Source organism: Phyllobates terribilis, unplaced genomic scaffold, assembly GCF_046119375.1.
Source record: "Phyllobates terribilis strain yellow unplaced genomic scaffold, ASM4611937v1 Scaffold_3__8_contigs__length_932513732, whole genome shotgun sequence".
NCBI lineage: Eukaryota > Metazoa > Chordata > Amphibia > Anura > Dendrobatidae > Phyllobates > Phyllobates terribilis.
This window is the reverse complement of record NW_027362763.1, coordinates 420352983-420370136: the sequence shown is the minus strand read 5'-3', so window position 1 is coordinate 420370136 and position 17154 is coordinate 420352983. Positions and strand designations below refer to the sequence as shown.

The following is a 17154-nucleotide window of genomic DNA, read 5'->3' as shown; positions in this document are numbered from 1 at the left end:
GACCAGCCCAGTTACCCACTTTTATTTCCAGTCACATTTTTTTTGTCATACATGCGGTTTAAAGAGCTGGAAATTTCTTTTTTTGTTTGGATATCTGTACTTTTGCATCTTTGCTTGTAATATGTGGGGCTTAATTTTATTCTCACTGTCCTATTTTTTTTTTTTTGCTGACATCGGGCAGTGTCGGTTGAAAAATAAGGGAAATAAGTGTCTTTTTTTATGACCACAAAGGACCACTAAAATACATTTAAGAATGTTCCCAATTCTGTAACAATTATTTTTATATATCGGACATGTTTTTTTTTGTGAGAGTGGGGCAATTTTGATTGACAGTGGCACTTTTATTTAATTTATTTTTTACCTGCTATTTTTTATTTATTTTTCATTTATTTTACACTATGTGAAGCTCATAGAGTCATCAACCACCTTTTTTTTTAGAGCATTTCAATATTTAACTATTTTAGGTTTCATCTGATTTCCCTTGTAACTGGGGTTGGTTTATTAGCCTCATTTACAGGGCAATGATGCGTGCTGGCAGCATAGCAGAGCTGTCAGGGTATCTTAGAACACACGAGCTACTGTTCCCTCCGTAAACATAGCAATCATATGACCACTGTGTATGGAGGAGGAAACCCCATCAGAGCCTCCTACAACTGCATGTACAATGCTTGTTTAGCGATCTGTATATGGCACCAGAGAAGACACAGACAGTATTAAACAGTCTCTGCCTCCTCTATGGGGACTCCGGCTATCAGAGACAGTCAGATGCCTGTTTCCACAAAATGACAATCGCATGGAGTTATGCTGCTATGAAGTGACGTTTTGGAATGTCACTGCAGAGTAGGAACCGGACTGCCCACATGTTTATGGGTGGACCAGAAACGGATAAAGAGGTCCATCAGCCCCAACTGACCGTATATCCTATAAAATGGAAAAGCAGCGGCAATATATTGTGTTAGAGATCAAAATACATGAATACATAGGAAATATTGCATCTAGACTGATTTGTCACTCAATGAAAAGTACTTACAAAATGAAGGTTTTTTGCGCATAATTTGGCCAATTCATGTGTGCCCATCAATCACATCAAGGTAACCTCCCACTAATTCCATCTACTCATTCACAGGTGGTTTTAACTAGCTCTACCAGCCCATACATTGTAGGTTTAAAGCCTAAGCAGAGATACATTGTCCATACAGGCTTATAACCCAAGAGTGGCATATCCAGTGGTAGCGTAGCGTAGTTACCCATCATACGACAGTTACCTTGACTGGTTGATGGGCACACATGAATTGGCCAAATTATGTGCAAAAAACCTTCATTTTGTAAGCATTTTTCATTGAGTGACAAATCAGTCTAGATTCAATATTTCCTATGTATTCATGTATTTTGACCTCTAACACAATATATTGCCGCTGCTTTTCCACTATATAGTATTTGCAGTCTTTTGCAGTAGGTATGTGTTCACACCATTAGAATTGCTGGTCAGTTTTCTGCTTTATTTGACAGTATATCCTAAGCACATAACCTTACAGGCCCCCTATGAAATTGTACCTTTAGTAATCTAATTGTTGCCTCTATTCTGGTGATTGACTGCACTGTCTTGCCTGGAGCAAGCACTGTCTGCAGCTAAAGTTCAAGTAAACCAGTGCTTTCAGTCACCAGTGAAGGAGGTGGAGGCATTTGCTTAATATATGCTGTCAGTTTTGGCTGACAAACTCTCTTTACTGGGTTTGTCTCATTATTGCATATCAAGAGTGTCAGGGGAGACTTGCTGCTTGCTAGGAGGTGGTGTGATAGCTGGGGCCAGCAGCATGGCTGATGATTTACATGGCTGAGTCACTCGAACTGTGCATCAAAGCAGACTTCCACTCTGACTGAATACTGAACAGATGAAGCCAGGAGCGACAGTGGGAGTTTACAGGAATGGCACTAAATCGCCAGGAATGAATTATTATTTTTTTTTTCTGCAGGCTGGTGCTATTAGAAAGGAGTTGTCCAGTAGTGGACAACTCCTTTAACTACTAAACTAATCAGTTAATGTGCATGTAGTAAAAAAGCAAGCAGTAGGTAATTTACAAAAAATACAAATAAGAAATAAATCACCATATGGCTGAAATAACATCTGCATTTTTTGTGTAAATTTTAGGGTATGTGCACACTAAGTTATGGAATGCACTTCAGTGTTTTTAATTGCAAAACAATTCTGTCGGCTTTTTTTGTAGTTTTGCTTTTATTTTTTTCACATTTTTACAAACATTGTTTGACTTTTTTTTTTCTAATTTTTATTATCAAATTTAACAGAAAAAAATGCCACGGCACTGGCACTTTTAGGTATCCATGCCCTTGGCTCTCCTGTGTATATGGAACTTTATATTGTTTTTTCTACTTTTGTGTGTCTCATTTTTGGAGGTTTTTTCTTTCCCTGTCATTTAATTCGGTATTTGTTTTTATGCATTAACGTAATAAAAATATTTTTAATCTTTACTGCTGGAATCTCTTCGTACACCTAGGATAGATATGTATTATTCCTTGAGTGTTTTATTTCTTATTAGACAGTGCTTTGTTTGGAGCAGATTCCATCAAGAGCCACTTTAACAGAGTGATATGCAATCACTTTTTTCTGATCAGGTGTTTTTCAAAACCTGAAGAAAAAAACTCTCAAGAAACTGAACATATAAAAAGCAAAGTCATTTTACAATACAAATGAATAGGAAAAATCTTTCAAGAATTTTTTAATTGGACATGCTATCAAGGAAAAAAAACTACTCTGTGTGCACATACCCTTATGGTACAGTTTTTTGAGCTAAATACAGGAGTGGATACAAAAGCCGAGAAGTATCAGTTTTCTTTTACACATTTGCTTCTTTCTGGATCTACTCCTGGCTTTTAGCTGGAACAAAAACTGGATGTGCAATTCCAGCCAGATTGATAAACCAGAAGTTAAAGCAACAATCAATGTCTTTGTAATTATTTCATTTTTGTATTTTTATGTTGTTCTCAAAGGCCCTCTAAAACATATTTTTTGTTTTAATATCCTACAAATGTGGCATGCTTGCGAATAAAAAAACGAAGTCGGCACATCTGTGAGTAAATTTAAAATTGATTCTTCTTTATTGATTCCTCCATTAAAAAGTTACATTCATGATGAAGCAACACAAGAAACTTTTTAATGGAGGAATCAATAAAGAAGAATCAATTTTAAATTTACTCACAGATGTGTTGGCTTCGTTTTTTTACCTTTTTGTCTGAAGTTCCTTACTTCACAGTTGGGTTTCATTGTGTAACCAAATGCAACAATACATAGATAACGATGGGGGGCAAACAAACATTAACCCATTTATATATTTATGACTATTCAGTACAGACCAAAAGTTTGGACACACCTTCTCATTTAAAGATTTTTCTGTATTTTCATGACTTTGAAAATTGTACATTCACACTGAAGGCATCAAAACTATGAAGTAACACATGTGGAATTATATACTTAACAAAAAAGTGTGAAACAACTGAAAATATGTCTTATATTCTAGGTTCTTCAAAGTAGCCACCTTTTGCTTTGCTGACAGCTTTGCACACTCTTGGCATTCTCTTGATGAGCTTCAAGAGGTAGTCACCGGATATGGTTTTCACTTCACAGGTGTGCCCGGTCAGGTTTAATAAGTGGGATTTCTTGCCTTATAAATGGGGTTGGGACCATCAGTCGTGTTGTGCAGAAGTCTGGTGGATACACAGCTGATAGTCCTACTGAATAGACTGTTAGAATTTGTATTATGGCAAGAAAAAAGCAGCTAAGTAAAAAAAAACGAGTGGCCATCATTACTTTAAGAAATGAAGGTCAGTCAGTCCGAAAAATTGGGCAAACTTTGAAAGTGTCCCCAAGTGCAGTTGCAAAAACCAACAAGCGCTACAAAGAAACTGGCTCACATGAGGACCGCCCCAGGAAAGGAAGACCAAGAGTCACCTCTGCTTCTGAGGATAAGTTTATCTGAGTCACCAGCCTCAGAAATCGCAGGTTAACAGCAGCTCAGATTAGAGACCAGGTCAATGCCACACAGAGTTCTAGCAGCAGACACATCTCTTCAACAACTGTTAAGAGGAGACTTTGTGCAGCAGGCCTTCATGGTAAAATAGCTGATAGGAAAACACTGCTAAGGACAGGAAACAAGCAGAAGAGACTTGTTTGGGCTAAAGAACATAAGGAATGGACATTAGACCAGTGGAAATCTGTGCTTTGGTCTGATGAGTTCAAATTTGAGATCTTTGGTTCCAACCACCGTGTCTTTGTGCGACGCAGAAAAGGTGAACGGATGGACTCTACATGCCTGGTTCCCACCATGAAGCATGGAGGAGGAGGTGTGATGGTGCTTTGCTGGTGACACTGTTGGGGATTTATTCAAAATTGAAGGCATACTGAACTAGCATGGCTACCACAGCATCTTGCAGCGGCATGCTATTCCATCCGGTTTGCGTTTAGTTGGACCATCATTTATTTTTCAACAGGACAATGACCCCAAACACACCTCCAGGCTGTGTAAGGGCTATTTGACCAATAAGGAGAGTGATGGGGTGCTACGCCAGATGACCTGGCCTCCACAGTCACCAGACCTGAACCCAATCGAGATGGTTTGGGGTGAGCTGGACCGCAGAGTGAAGGCAAAAGGGCCAACAAGTGCTAAGCATCTCTGGGAACTCCTTCAAGATTGTTGGACGACCATTTCCGGTGACTACCTCTTGAAGCTCATCAAGAGAATGCCAAGAGTGTGCAAAGCAGTCATCAAAGCAAAAGGTGGCTACTTTGAAGAACCTAGAATATAAGACATATTTTCAGTTGTTTCACACTTTTTTGTTAAGTATATAATTCCACATGTGTTAATTCATAGTTTTGATGCCTTCAGTGTGAATGTACAATTTTCATAGTCATGAAAATACAGAAAAATCTTTAAATGAGAAGGTGTGTCCAAACTTTTGGTCTGTACTGTAAATATTCACAGTCAGTGAAGAGTTTATTACATTCCTCTAAGCTTTTTAAATAAATTTCACACATTTTCTTTGGAAAGGTAAATAATTAAAAAAACACAATGTCTTACCCATTTTTAATTTATCGATGTGTGGAGTGAAAGTTCCATTTGGGTAGATTTTAATCATCATGTAAATATAATTCTTATCACAGAGAGTTGACTGTAAAGAGTCGAATACTAAGTCCTTTGACACGGGTGTATATGGCTTTGCTACTTCAATTCCTGAAACAAATAAATTTACAGCAATTAAAGATTGATCAAGTCCAACCAGTCTTGAGGTTTACCTGGACTGCTCAAAGCAGGTTCTTACTCATGAAAGGTATAATTACTGAACTAATACAGTGCACTAGTAGAAAATCATTATTGAGAGAAGTATTTAGCATAGCTGACATTGAAGGTAATCTGCCAGCAGGATTTTGCAGCTCAAACTATTCATATGTGCATGTAGCTCTTTCAAAGACAAGTCCAGCAAAATCTTTACATGGCCAATCTGTTCCTCTATTATTGAGAAATCAGCATTTGAATTGATATGCAAATGAATAACTATTTGTAGATTTGAAGCTGTGCCCATAGACTCACATTGGGTGCTATATATAGTTTTCACTACACCCTATTCATGTATCTATAAGGGGCAATGTATGGAACATGTAACAAATCTATCACCACTGTGGATGTGATGTGAGGGAGCTGATCAGTGCTGCTGTCCACAGATAAGGACACAGGACACTGCTCTGTTATTCCCAATGCTGGGATGAATGACAGAGGTCAGTGCTGGGGCAGGTAATACCAGCCAATGAGTGTGCAGTGGGCGGGCAGAGGGCGGTGCTGAACACTGAGGTCACCTTGGCTGTGATGTTAGATAATACCGCAGAGGACCTGTCAAGTTTGGTAGAGCCGCAGCTAAACAAACTGAGTGCAGGGAATGAAGTGAAATTCAGGACGAACGAAAGGCAGAAACAAAAAATAAAGTTCATAAGGATGTTGCATATTACAATACAGCACAGAATAGCTTAAACATTTTTTGGGGATTTCGTTGACGGACAACTTCTTTAAACTCAAAAGGTTAAAATTGGGGACTGAAAATAAAAATTGTATGTGGATCAGTCAGCGCCGAACAAAAGGTTGAATGGTTCAATTGAACTACAGTTATTCAGCATACAGTTTTGTGGTCACTTATTAGTCTAGAGCTGGGTTCCCTCATGGCTAAAGGCACTCTTATCATATATTATTGTTATTCATTGTTATGTACTGTATTATTGGAGTTAATTAATAAAGAATCAAGTTTTCTACACACTATATTCTTGTTAGACACTTCTTATTCTCAGAGATTAAGGCTGTGTGCCCACTATGCGTTTTTTAAGCGTTTCCGCAGCGGAAATTCCGCCGCAGAGACCCTTAAAAAAACGCTTGGTAGAAGGTCTGCTATGTTCCCCACTGATAATCCGCATGTGCTGTGCACATGCTGCGGAAATTTCCGCTGCGGATTATCATTGCGGAAAAAAACGTAGCACTACCAATTATTTTGCATAAGTGCAGCGTTTTTGCCGCCATTGACTTGCATTGAATCGCTTAATATCCGCATGACTACATGTGCACATGCAGATATTAAGCGGTTCAATGTGCGGATGGTACCCGGGCCTGGAGAAGAGGAGACTCTCATCCAGACCTGCGTACCATAGTACCTGTAAAAAAAAAAGAAAAGAATTTAAAATAAAAAAAAAACATTATACTCACCTTCTGATAGCCCGCGGTCTACTATCTGGTACGTCTTGGCTCCCCAGTGGCTCGCGATGGTGTAAAAGGACCTTCCATGACGTCATTCAGTCATGTGAAAGGTCAAGCGAACGCTGACGTCTGTGGTCGCGTGAGCTTTCACATGACTAAATGACGTCATGGAAGGTACTTTTACACCACCGCAGGCCACCGGGGAGACCGGAGAAGGAGACCGGGGGCCATCGGAAGGTGAGTATAATGTTTTTTAAATTTTTTTTTACCATTTTTATTCTTTTTTTTTAACTAACTTGGTCACACAATATAAATCCATGCCTGTTGCATGGATTTATATAGTGTGACCAAGTTGCCAAGCACTTTTCCAAGTGATGCTAAAATCGCTTGGAAAGCGCTTGACAACCCGCATGCGAAATCGCATGTGCAAAACGAGTGACAAACGCTTGTCCCTGGCTGAAAAAACACATGTAAAATCCGCATGCGTTTTTTCTGCCAGGGAGATGCAGAAACGCTCAGGAAAAATCTGGAGCATTTCTGCATTGTGGGCACATGGCCTAAAACGTCAGAGGTCAGTATGTTTCAGTTCTTGTGAAGTGTTACCCCCTTTGAGTAAGGGATGATTTTTGCGACTATTATGTTTATCAGTTATTTTTCTGTTTGCAAACAGATCGTCTAATTCATTAAAATGGATTGTAAAGATAAGGAATTATCTTGGCATCAAAAAGCATCTGTTTAAGAATGGTGCCTCATCGCCATCTGTTGATACCTCTATATCTGAAAAATAACTTTTTATAAAAAATATAAAACTGTTCTATATATAAAAAAAAACTAAAATATAGTGGACCAGAACGCCATTGGAATATTATGTCAGTCAAAAAATAATACCAAGGGGTCTTAGAGTTCAAATATTTCCCACCTTTGAACTATAAGACTAAAACTTAATTGAAAGATGGACCATGGCGGCTACAGCTTGTTCCCTGGAATTTTTACAAATTATAATTGAAAGCAACATAATGGTTATCAGCAAAATTGAAGAGGAAATTAACAAATTGGAAATAACCATACAAAATGATGCCAGCAAAGACCATTTTGAAAGCATGATCCACTAATCTGAATACTGAGATTGAAAAGTGGGAAAAGGACATATGTCAAGGCAAAATGAAAAAGTATCAGAGGGATCTAGAGGACTATCAAAGTAATAAAATTTTTCAATGGCAATTGTAAAAAATCTAAAAACATGAAAACTATATCTACGAGGGTCAGTCAATAAGTAATGCCTCCTATTTTTTTTCTCCTTTTAATTGGCAAGAAATTCAAATGCAATTACATAGGTTGAAAACCACAACATTAACGATTAATTTATCACTTTTCAATATAATCTCCATCCATTTCCACAGTCTTGGTCCACCGTTTAACAAGGGCATGTATTCCAGCATGGTAAAAAGCATTCTTGGGACCCACCGTGCACAAACTTTTCTGTATCCCAGTTGTGCAATAATTTTCATCACACTGCCTTTACTGAGGCAGATAATGCCACACAATTCATCTGCAGTCACCCGGCGGTCACCACGAATGATGTCATCGACTCGCTGAATGTTGCTTGGAGTCACTGCGGTTACTAGCCTGCCACTCCGCATTTTGTCAGCCAACGGTGATGGCCCTTCAGCTGTGTTACAGCGACGAGCCCATCGTCTAACAGTACTGACATCCACTGTTGCATCACCGTACACATTTTTCAGTCTCTCATGAATTCGAATGGGCATTTCACCTTCTGCATGCAAGAATTCAATCACAGAACATTGTCTAATACGAACATCGATGTCAGCCATTTTGCAAACGGATACAGTCCTGCCACCTGTTGGTGCAGGAAGTTGCAACTGCTGTGGATTGGAGAAGAAGGTTTGAGGAATTGTGCCAAATTCGAATATTTAACATAACTGCCTTATTTAAGGAGAAAAAAAATAGGAGGCATTACTTATTGACTGACCCTCGTATATCTAGAAATCCTTAATTTAATTCGATGTCCTCAGTTTCTGATACTAATACATCAATGAGTGAGCAAAGCAAGAAACTATTCCGACATGGGCCAGCAGACATCTTTAAAAGAAATCCCAAAAATAGGAAGAATGATCAACCAAAGGTGATTAGCCTTTCATCTCATATACTATCTGATAATCAGTTGATAATATTAGAGAAGGGACTTCCTTTTTCTCCTTCATATTCTCTAGATCCATTCACGACAATAAAAGCCCAAATTATTTTGTAGAAAATTGATTTTTAAAAAATTAGATCATAAAGCTGGATTTGATGATATATTTATATCTGTTGAAAAAATGGAGGCCTTAGCTAATCTTGAAGCCCTGGCACAAGAAAGTAATCCAATGGCGATAAATAATTTTCCCAACCATATTATCGGCAAATCCCAAAAATTTCGTTCTCTAGGCATAGGTCTCACTGTCGATGTCTTCACCATACTGGTGTCTTAAGACATTGAACAACTATCCAAAAAAGGTTTCGGCAAATCAAATTGTAATCAATCTGAGCAAGCAGCTATTGAAGAAATGAGATCATGGGACGATGTTGTGTTTAAGCCGGCCGACAAAGGGAAAAATTTGGCTATTTGCCCCAACGATATGTACGAAAAGCAGGCGTTTCAGTTACCGAACAGCAAAAACTGTTCTAAAAAAAGTTAACCAATCCCATAGGTCTTTTTCAGAATGAACTTTGTAACACCCTAGAGAGAGCCTATCAAGAAATTTTTATCCCAAAAAGATTACTCAATGTCATCAAAGATTCCCACCCCGGATACCTACGCTATATCTGATTCCTAAGATACACAATAACCTACTTGAACCACCTGAGAGACAAATTGTGATGGGAAATGGAAGACTATGTGAAGTGATTACCGAAGTTATTGATTATTTTCTTAAACTTTTGGTGAGTGAACTGCCATCTTTTATCAAAGATACCACTGCAGCATTACTCAGACAACTTACACCTTAGCGAGAACTCCATTATGCCAACAGCTTATGTAGAGGCACTGTGTACTTCCATACAACATACAGACGGGCTGAAAGCAGTTTCATGGTACCTCAACTCGAGCAACATCAACAAAAAGATGGAAACTTTATTATTATTGCTCTTGGAGTTTGTACTCACGCATAATCTCTTCATCTTCAAGGACCACATGTATCTGCAACTACAGGGGACTGAATGGCAGCCTGTTGCGCCCCTCCCTATGCTAACCTATTTTTAGGAGCATGGGGAAGGGACATCTTTCGAAGTGAGCCAATAACCGAATGCCAGCTGACTCAGGGATGGATGAGATAGATAATATTTGGTTTATTTGGGAGGGACTACTAATTCTTATGGATAGACTACACAGAAATTCTCTTAACATCAATTTAACCTTCAAATATGGAAGAACTATAGACTTCTTGGATCTGCAGATATGTACTCTTCCCAATGGAAACATATCTATAATTTTTTTTTTTAAAAAAAACCTACCGCAACAAAGTCTTTTCTTCATGCTCATTTTTCTCACCCACAGGCCACCATACGTGGAATTCCAGTTGGGCAATTCCTGACAGTAAAACAAATATATTCTGATATTCAAAACTTTGAAGCACAATCAGAAGATATGGTTCAAAGATTCCAGGAAAGAGGCTACAACAAAAGAACCATCTGAATAGGTTATTTGAGCGCTAAAAAAGCACCCAGAAATGAACTATTATATGATAATGCGACCAAGAAAGATTCCAGGTCCGAGAATCAGGTACGACTCATTACAGTATACCACAACAAGTGGCATCAGTTTAGGGAAATCATTGACAAACATTGGATTGTCCTTCACACTGACCCAACTTTGAAGAAAATCCTGCAGCTTAAACCTTCAATTGTAGAGAAGAGATCCAGGAACCTTCGAGATCTATTAGTACACAGCCACTATAACCCCACAAAAAATGCATCAAGTTCCAGATGCATAACTAGTCTTTTTTTTTACCCATGTGGACTATGCAAGTCATGTTCCAATCTTGTAAAAGCTAACACTTTCAGCAATTTTGACGGATCAAAGACTTATGACATCAGAAAGTACATTTCTTGCTCTTCCAAAGGTATGGTAAATCATGCAGTAAGTCCATGTAAAAAATTTACATTAAACTAACAACACGTGAACTCAAAATCCGAGTGCGAGAGCACTGCAGAGACATTGAGAAGGCGAGAACAGTGGAGGCTAAATGCTCATTGAAAAGGATCCCAGGACATTTTAAACTATTTTATCAGTGTAATTTCAATCTGCTAAAAATTAAAGGTATCAACCTAATTTCACTGGTCTCTAGGGGTGGTAACTGAGAGTCGATGGATTTATACATTAGGCACCCTCACATCTCAGGGATTAAATGAGAGTTTTGGAGCATTTTTGTAAATATGAATTTTTCTATTGAGGCATTTTTTATGGGTTGTGGACATTGCTTTATATTTATTTCATGTTTGTTCATTTTAATTGGTGTTTTATATATTTTTTAGGATCTATTTATCATTCATGGTCTGACTGCGTACGCTTGGATATTTCCATTCTAAACCCCTTCATGCAAATTTGAAGAATGAAAATCATGGATACCTCTGAACCCTGCAGTACTCTGCGAACATCAATGGGAAAATCTTCAGATTCATAAAGGAAACATTTATACTTTTGAGGATTTTCAGGTCTAATAAGGGCATGAATATTCATCCATTTTAGTAGATTTATTTTGATCTATGGACACATATATTAATCGGAATACTTGATTTAATGTTTTAATCTAATCTTATTTGGTTCCTTGGGTTCATTGTCAGTAAATTTGAAATTTTATTGCTGAGATTTGTTGTGGAGTTGGCACTGATCACTGGGTCCAGTCTCTGTTACTGCTTACAGCGAAGTACAGATTCTTCCTTATATATTATTTTTTGAGTTCATTCCCCTGAACTGGAAACGCAAAGTCACTTTTTCATGTAGTCTTAAAGATGCATTAGTCACCATGACCATAGTTTGGTACTTTGTCTGGTCCGACTAAACAGTGCATTATTTCCTTTATTCGCTTGCCTTTTTGCTGTTTTTTAATGTGGCATCTGTGCTGTTCACGGAGTTCAATTCCCCTGACTTCATTTTGTTGGGCTCTGACTGATCAGGGTTGAACAGGATTATTTTGTCCACATACATTCCGCCTGGTCACTTCCCTTTAAACTGAAGATTGTGGTTGGTGTGCTGCTCACTTGGCCCAGTCACTGCAATAACCTTCATGATGCACTGGCTGGTCCGACTGAAAAGTATAATTTTCCACATACAATTTTCAATCCCCAATTTTGACCTTTTGAATTTAATTTGGGTTTATTCCCCCAGAATAGCTTTAGGTAGGTACTTTGTGTATTGGAGTTTTTACTATTATGCCTTTGTGAACATCTGTGGTAACCTGGAGCAGTTGTTTTGAAGTTGTCCAAGATGTCTTTTAGTTTTCTTGTCTCACATTATTCAGGTTTATCATCTCGAACCTGACACATTAGCCCGCCTATTTATACACATTCATACTCCTCATATGTAACTCATATGCACGCTTTCATTTTTGTAATTTATCTGTTTATAGCACTTGGTGTTGTAATATCTATTATAAATTCAACAAACCTGTTACAGATCCATTTTCACAGTATGGGCAACATATTGCTTTTTCTCTTTTTGTATATAATTATTCATACATGCACATACCCAGTGCCCGTATTTATGTTGGTTCATATCTATTGGCCAGTAATTTTTTTTATATGCACACAGCACTTAATATGTATTTTTGTGCTTTTCTTCAGATATAATATACGATTTTAAAACATTAGAATCTTGTTCCAGTCAAGGGCACTTTATAAGATTTTTTTTTATGCACATACAGTACAGACCAAAAGTTTGGACACACCTTCTCACTTAAAGATTATTCTGTAATTTCATGACTTTGAAAATTGTACATTCACACTGAAGGCATCAAAACTATGAATTAACACATGTGGAATTATATACTTAACAAAAAAGTGTGAAACAACTGAAAATATGTCTTATATTCTAGGCTTTTCAAAGTAGCTACCTTTTGCTTTGATGTCTGCTTTGCACACTCTTGGCATTCTCTTGATGAGCTTCAAGAGGTAGTCACCGGAAATGGTTTTCACTTCACAGGTGTGCCCTGTCAGGTTTAATAAGTGGGATTTCTTGCCTTATAAATGGGGTTGGGACCATCAGTTGTGTTGTGCAGAAGTCTGGTGGATACACAGCTGATAGTCCTACTGAATAGACTGTTAGAATTTGTATTATGGCAAGAAAAAAGCAGCCAAGTAAAGAAAAACGAGTGGTCATCATTACTTTAAGAAATGAAGGTCAGTCAGTGTGAAAAATTGGGAAAACTTTGAAAGTGTCCCCAAGTGCAGTTGCAAAAACCATCAAGCGCTACAAAGAAACTGGTTCACATGAGGACCGCCCCAGGAAAGGAAGACCAAGAGTCTCCTCTGCTTCTGAAGATAAGTTTATCCGAGTCACCAGCCTCAGAAATCGCAGGTTAACAGCAGCTCAGATCAGGTCAGACCAGGTCAATGCCACACAGAGTTCTAGCAGCAGACACATCTCTACAACAACTGTTAAGAGGAGACTTTGTGCAGCAGGCCTTCATGGTAAAATAGCTGCTAGGAAACCACTGCTAAGGACAGGCAACAAGCAGAAGAGACTTGTTTGGGCTAAAGAACACAAGGAATGGACATTAGACCAGTGGAAATCTGTGCTTTGGTCTGATGAGTCCAAATTTGAGATCTTTGGTTCCAACCACTGTGTCTTTGTGCGACGCAGAAAAGGTGAACAGATCGACTCTACATGCCTGGTTCCCACCGTGAAGCATGGAGGAGGAGGTGTTATGGTGTGGGGGTGCTTTGCTGGTGACACTGTTGGGGATTTATTCAAAATTGAAGGCATACTGAACCAGCATGGCTACCACAGCATCTTGCAGTGGCATGCTATTCCATCCAGTTTGCGTTTAGTTGGACCATCATTTATTTTTCAACAGGACAATGACCCCAAACACACCTCCAGGCTGTGAAAGGGCTATTTGACCAAGAAGGAAAGTGATGGGGTGCTACGCCAGATGACCTGGCCTCCACAGTCACCAGACCTGAACCCAATCGAGATGGTTTGGGGTGAGCTGGACCGCAGAGTGAAGGCAAAAGGGCCAACAAGTGCTAAGCATCTCTGGGAACTCCTTCAAGATTGTTGGAAGACCATTTCCGGTGACTACCTCTTGAAGCTCATCAAGAGAATGCCAAGAGTATGTAAAGCAGTCATCAAAGCCAAAGGTGGCTACTTTGAAGAACCTAGAATATAAGACATATTTTCAGTTGTTTCACACTTTTTTGTTAATTATATAAATCCACATGTGTTAATTCATAGTTTTGATGCCTTCAGTGTGAATGTACAATTTTCAAAGTCAAGAAAATACAGAAAAATCTTTAAATGAGGAGTGTCCAAACTTTTGGTCTGTACTGTATATATTCTATTCAAGACCATAGTTTGGTTTTCTTTCTTTTTTCCTTCTTGTTTAAGAAATGTTGTTGGCAAGCAGCACTTTAATAATTAAAATGCATTTATTACTTCAAAATGCTCCTGTATTAGACACTTTAATGGTAGCACATGCACCAATACGTATTTTGATTCATTTAGCATACTTACATTTTTTCTGCCACCAACAATGGGTTATAATGTAATAGGGAAGACTTAGTTTTTGAATGGACCAGTGCAGTGATAGCGCGATTTGCACATGTGAACTATTCATTAGACTACTTAGCCCATGGCAACAGGTGATGAAAGGTCGCCTCACTCTTATTGGGTGGGTACAGACCTTGCGTTCCACCACAGCTGCTGGCCGGAAGTCATTTTCAAATGATGGCCTGATGAATGGATGAGCCGAGTAAAGTCACGTGAACTTGACTTCATGACGCAGTGAATACTGATTGGTACGATGCAGGAGGTGAGGGTGTTTACAAGTTGGTCATGTGTAATTGCTTTTGTGACGTGGAGATGGCAGATTAGCACAACATAAAAAGGAGGGCGGATACTGGATAAACTATCCTTGTCCTTCAAATGGTCTACATGGATTTAAATAGCTATGAGGTCTTCCACCCTGACATGCCCCCGGAAGAAGCAAGGCGAAACGTACGTCGGGGTGGAGGGACGCAGCTCCAGTCTGGTTTTGTTGATTTGACCAGTACATTTATTTTTCAGGTAATATACCCATCAATATCTTTATGTCTTAGTATATCGCCTATCTCAAAATCACACTTGGTTAACACTTGAATCGGGCCTTGCATGCATTTTTACAAGCATTCTTATTTAGTATTGGTATTTCTAAGAACAAGAACATTCTATACTACAAAAGACAGATACTATAAGTAACAATAAAGATATTTATTTGCCTGGATTATTTATCGTGTATGAACTTCACTTTCAGTATTATGCAGATTGAATAGAGTATATATATATATATATATATATATATATATATATATATATATATATATATATATTGTACTTTTTGATGTATTGATCCAACTATTCGGATTGCTTAGAATTTGTATCTATTGAACCATAGCTATTCAGCATACATTTTTGTGATTACTTATTAGTCTGGAGTTGGGTTCCCTCTTGGCTAGAGGCACCCTTTTATAATATTTTATTGATATTCATTGTTATGTAATGTATTATAGGAGTAAATAAAGAATCAGGTTTTCTACATACAGGACTATATTCTTGTTAGACACTTCTTGATCCTCAATGTGGAAATCCAGCCTTAAATCCCTCTTTCATTTGAACAATTATCATTTCTTCTGCTCATATAACACATGCCATACCTGAGCCATGTCAATTCCTTAGGTTTCTTAAGAACAGGTTATTGTCATGGCTACTATGCATTTTAGCTATCTCTAGTTTACTCTTTTATGTCTCCTCTCCACCCACACCACTCATAACATATCATTCCTGAATCAATGTCAAGTAATGGAAGCTGCAAAGATGCTTCACATGCTGTATAGTGATGAGCGAACGTGCTCGCCACTGCTCGGTACTCGCCCGAGCATCACTGTGCTCGACGAGCTCAGCGAGTATTTCAAGGTTGTTCTGGTGGGAACTCAGGTCCCCTCACTGCATGTTTGGAGCTCTTTAGAGAGCCAATGAACACGCAGGGATTGCCTGCCATGCACTGTAATGCCGTAGCCATGTTGGTTGTGGGTATTACAGCGATTGGCTGGCCGCACAGAATCATCAGTTGTATATAAGACCGGGCGCCGCCATGCTCGTCACAGTCAACTCCTGAACCAGGCAGAGTAGGGAGAGCTGTTGCTGCGTCAGGGAGAGATTTGCTTCTTCATAGTTAGTATAGGCATTCCACAACATATATATATATCCAACTGAACTAACAGTCCTTCTGAGGACTAATCCAGCTGCATATATTCAGTGGTGATAACAGGATTTAGGCAGGCAGTGTATGTGGCAGACTGCAGTGCATATAGTGCAAGAGGGTCCATTGAACATTCCTACTGCTGCTGTTCTTACAGATATTTGTAGACATAGCTCCAGATATCAGGGGCCAGGGAAAATTTTCTTTTGATCTTAATACTGGTTATTTGCTTAAAAAGAAATCCAGAGTACACAATTTTTCTGCTCCATTTGCTTGTTCTCACTGCAGAATAAAGCCAGATCTGTTCCATATTTCAGTGATAAAAATCCAGAAATTTGAACTGAACGTGGAAAATATTGGCCTCCTTTTCCATTCTGTTGCAGTGTGTCAGTCAAGCTATTCATACTAGGTGTCTGTGAAGAATAGTATTAGCAAATTACAGGCCTGCTATTTAAAACTGTGGTTCTCTGTCAGACATAACACCTATAAGAGTGTTCCAAAATCTGACATTTCTTCCATTTTCATTCTATTGCAGTGTGAAGGTCAAGCTATTCATACTAGGTGTCTGTGAAGAATAGTATTAGCAAATTTCAGGCCTGCTATTTAAAATTGTGGCTCTCTGTCAGACGTATCACATATACCTGCGTTCCAAAATCAGCGATTTCTCGTGAAAAATATTGTTCTCCATTAAAAATGGGCAAGGTGCGTGGCAAGGGACGGGGAAGTGGCCGGGATGGTGCATGCAGAGGCCGAGGCCGAGGACGTGGCTGTGGGCAAGTTGAAACTGTGCCACAACAAACACCCACATCTTGTCGCTTGACCTTCCTGTCCCAATTACTAGGGGACCGCAGAACACCACTACTGAACACAGAGCAGTGTCAAAAGGTTCTTGGTAGGATAGCAGATAATGCTTCAAGTCACTTAGCCACCACCACAATCACCCTGTCTTCCACATG

The 17154-nt window shown here is 38.8% G+C and overlaps 1 protein-coding gene across 3 annotated transcripts in view; it reads right to left on the bottom strand.

Moving 5' to 3' along the window:
* The window catches only part of CYB5R4 (cytochrome b5 reductase 4), a 544645-nt gene that overhangs the window by 104231 nt on the left and 423260 nt on the right, over positions 1-17154 (bottom strand). For all 3 annotated transcript variants that reach the window (XM_073675649.1, XM_073675652.1, XM_073675651.1), the window contains one exon: positions 5091-5243. In XM_073675649.1, coding sequence (XP_073531750.1) covers positions 5091-5243 — 153 coding nt within the window. The remainder of the gene's footprint in view (positions 1-5090; positions 5244-17154) is intronic.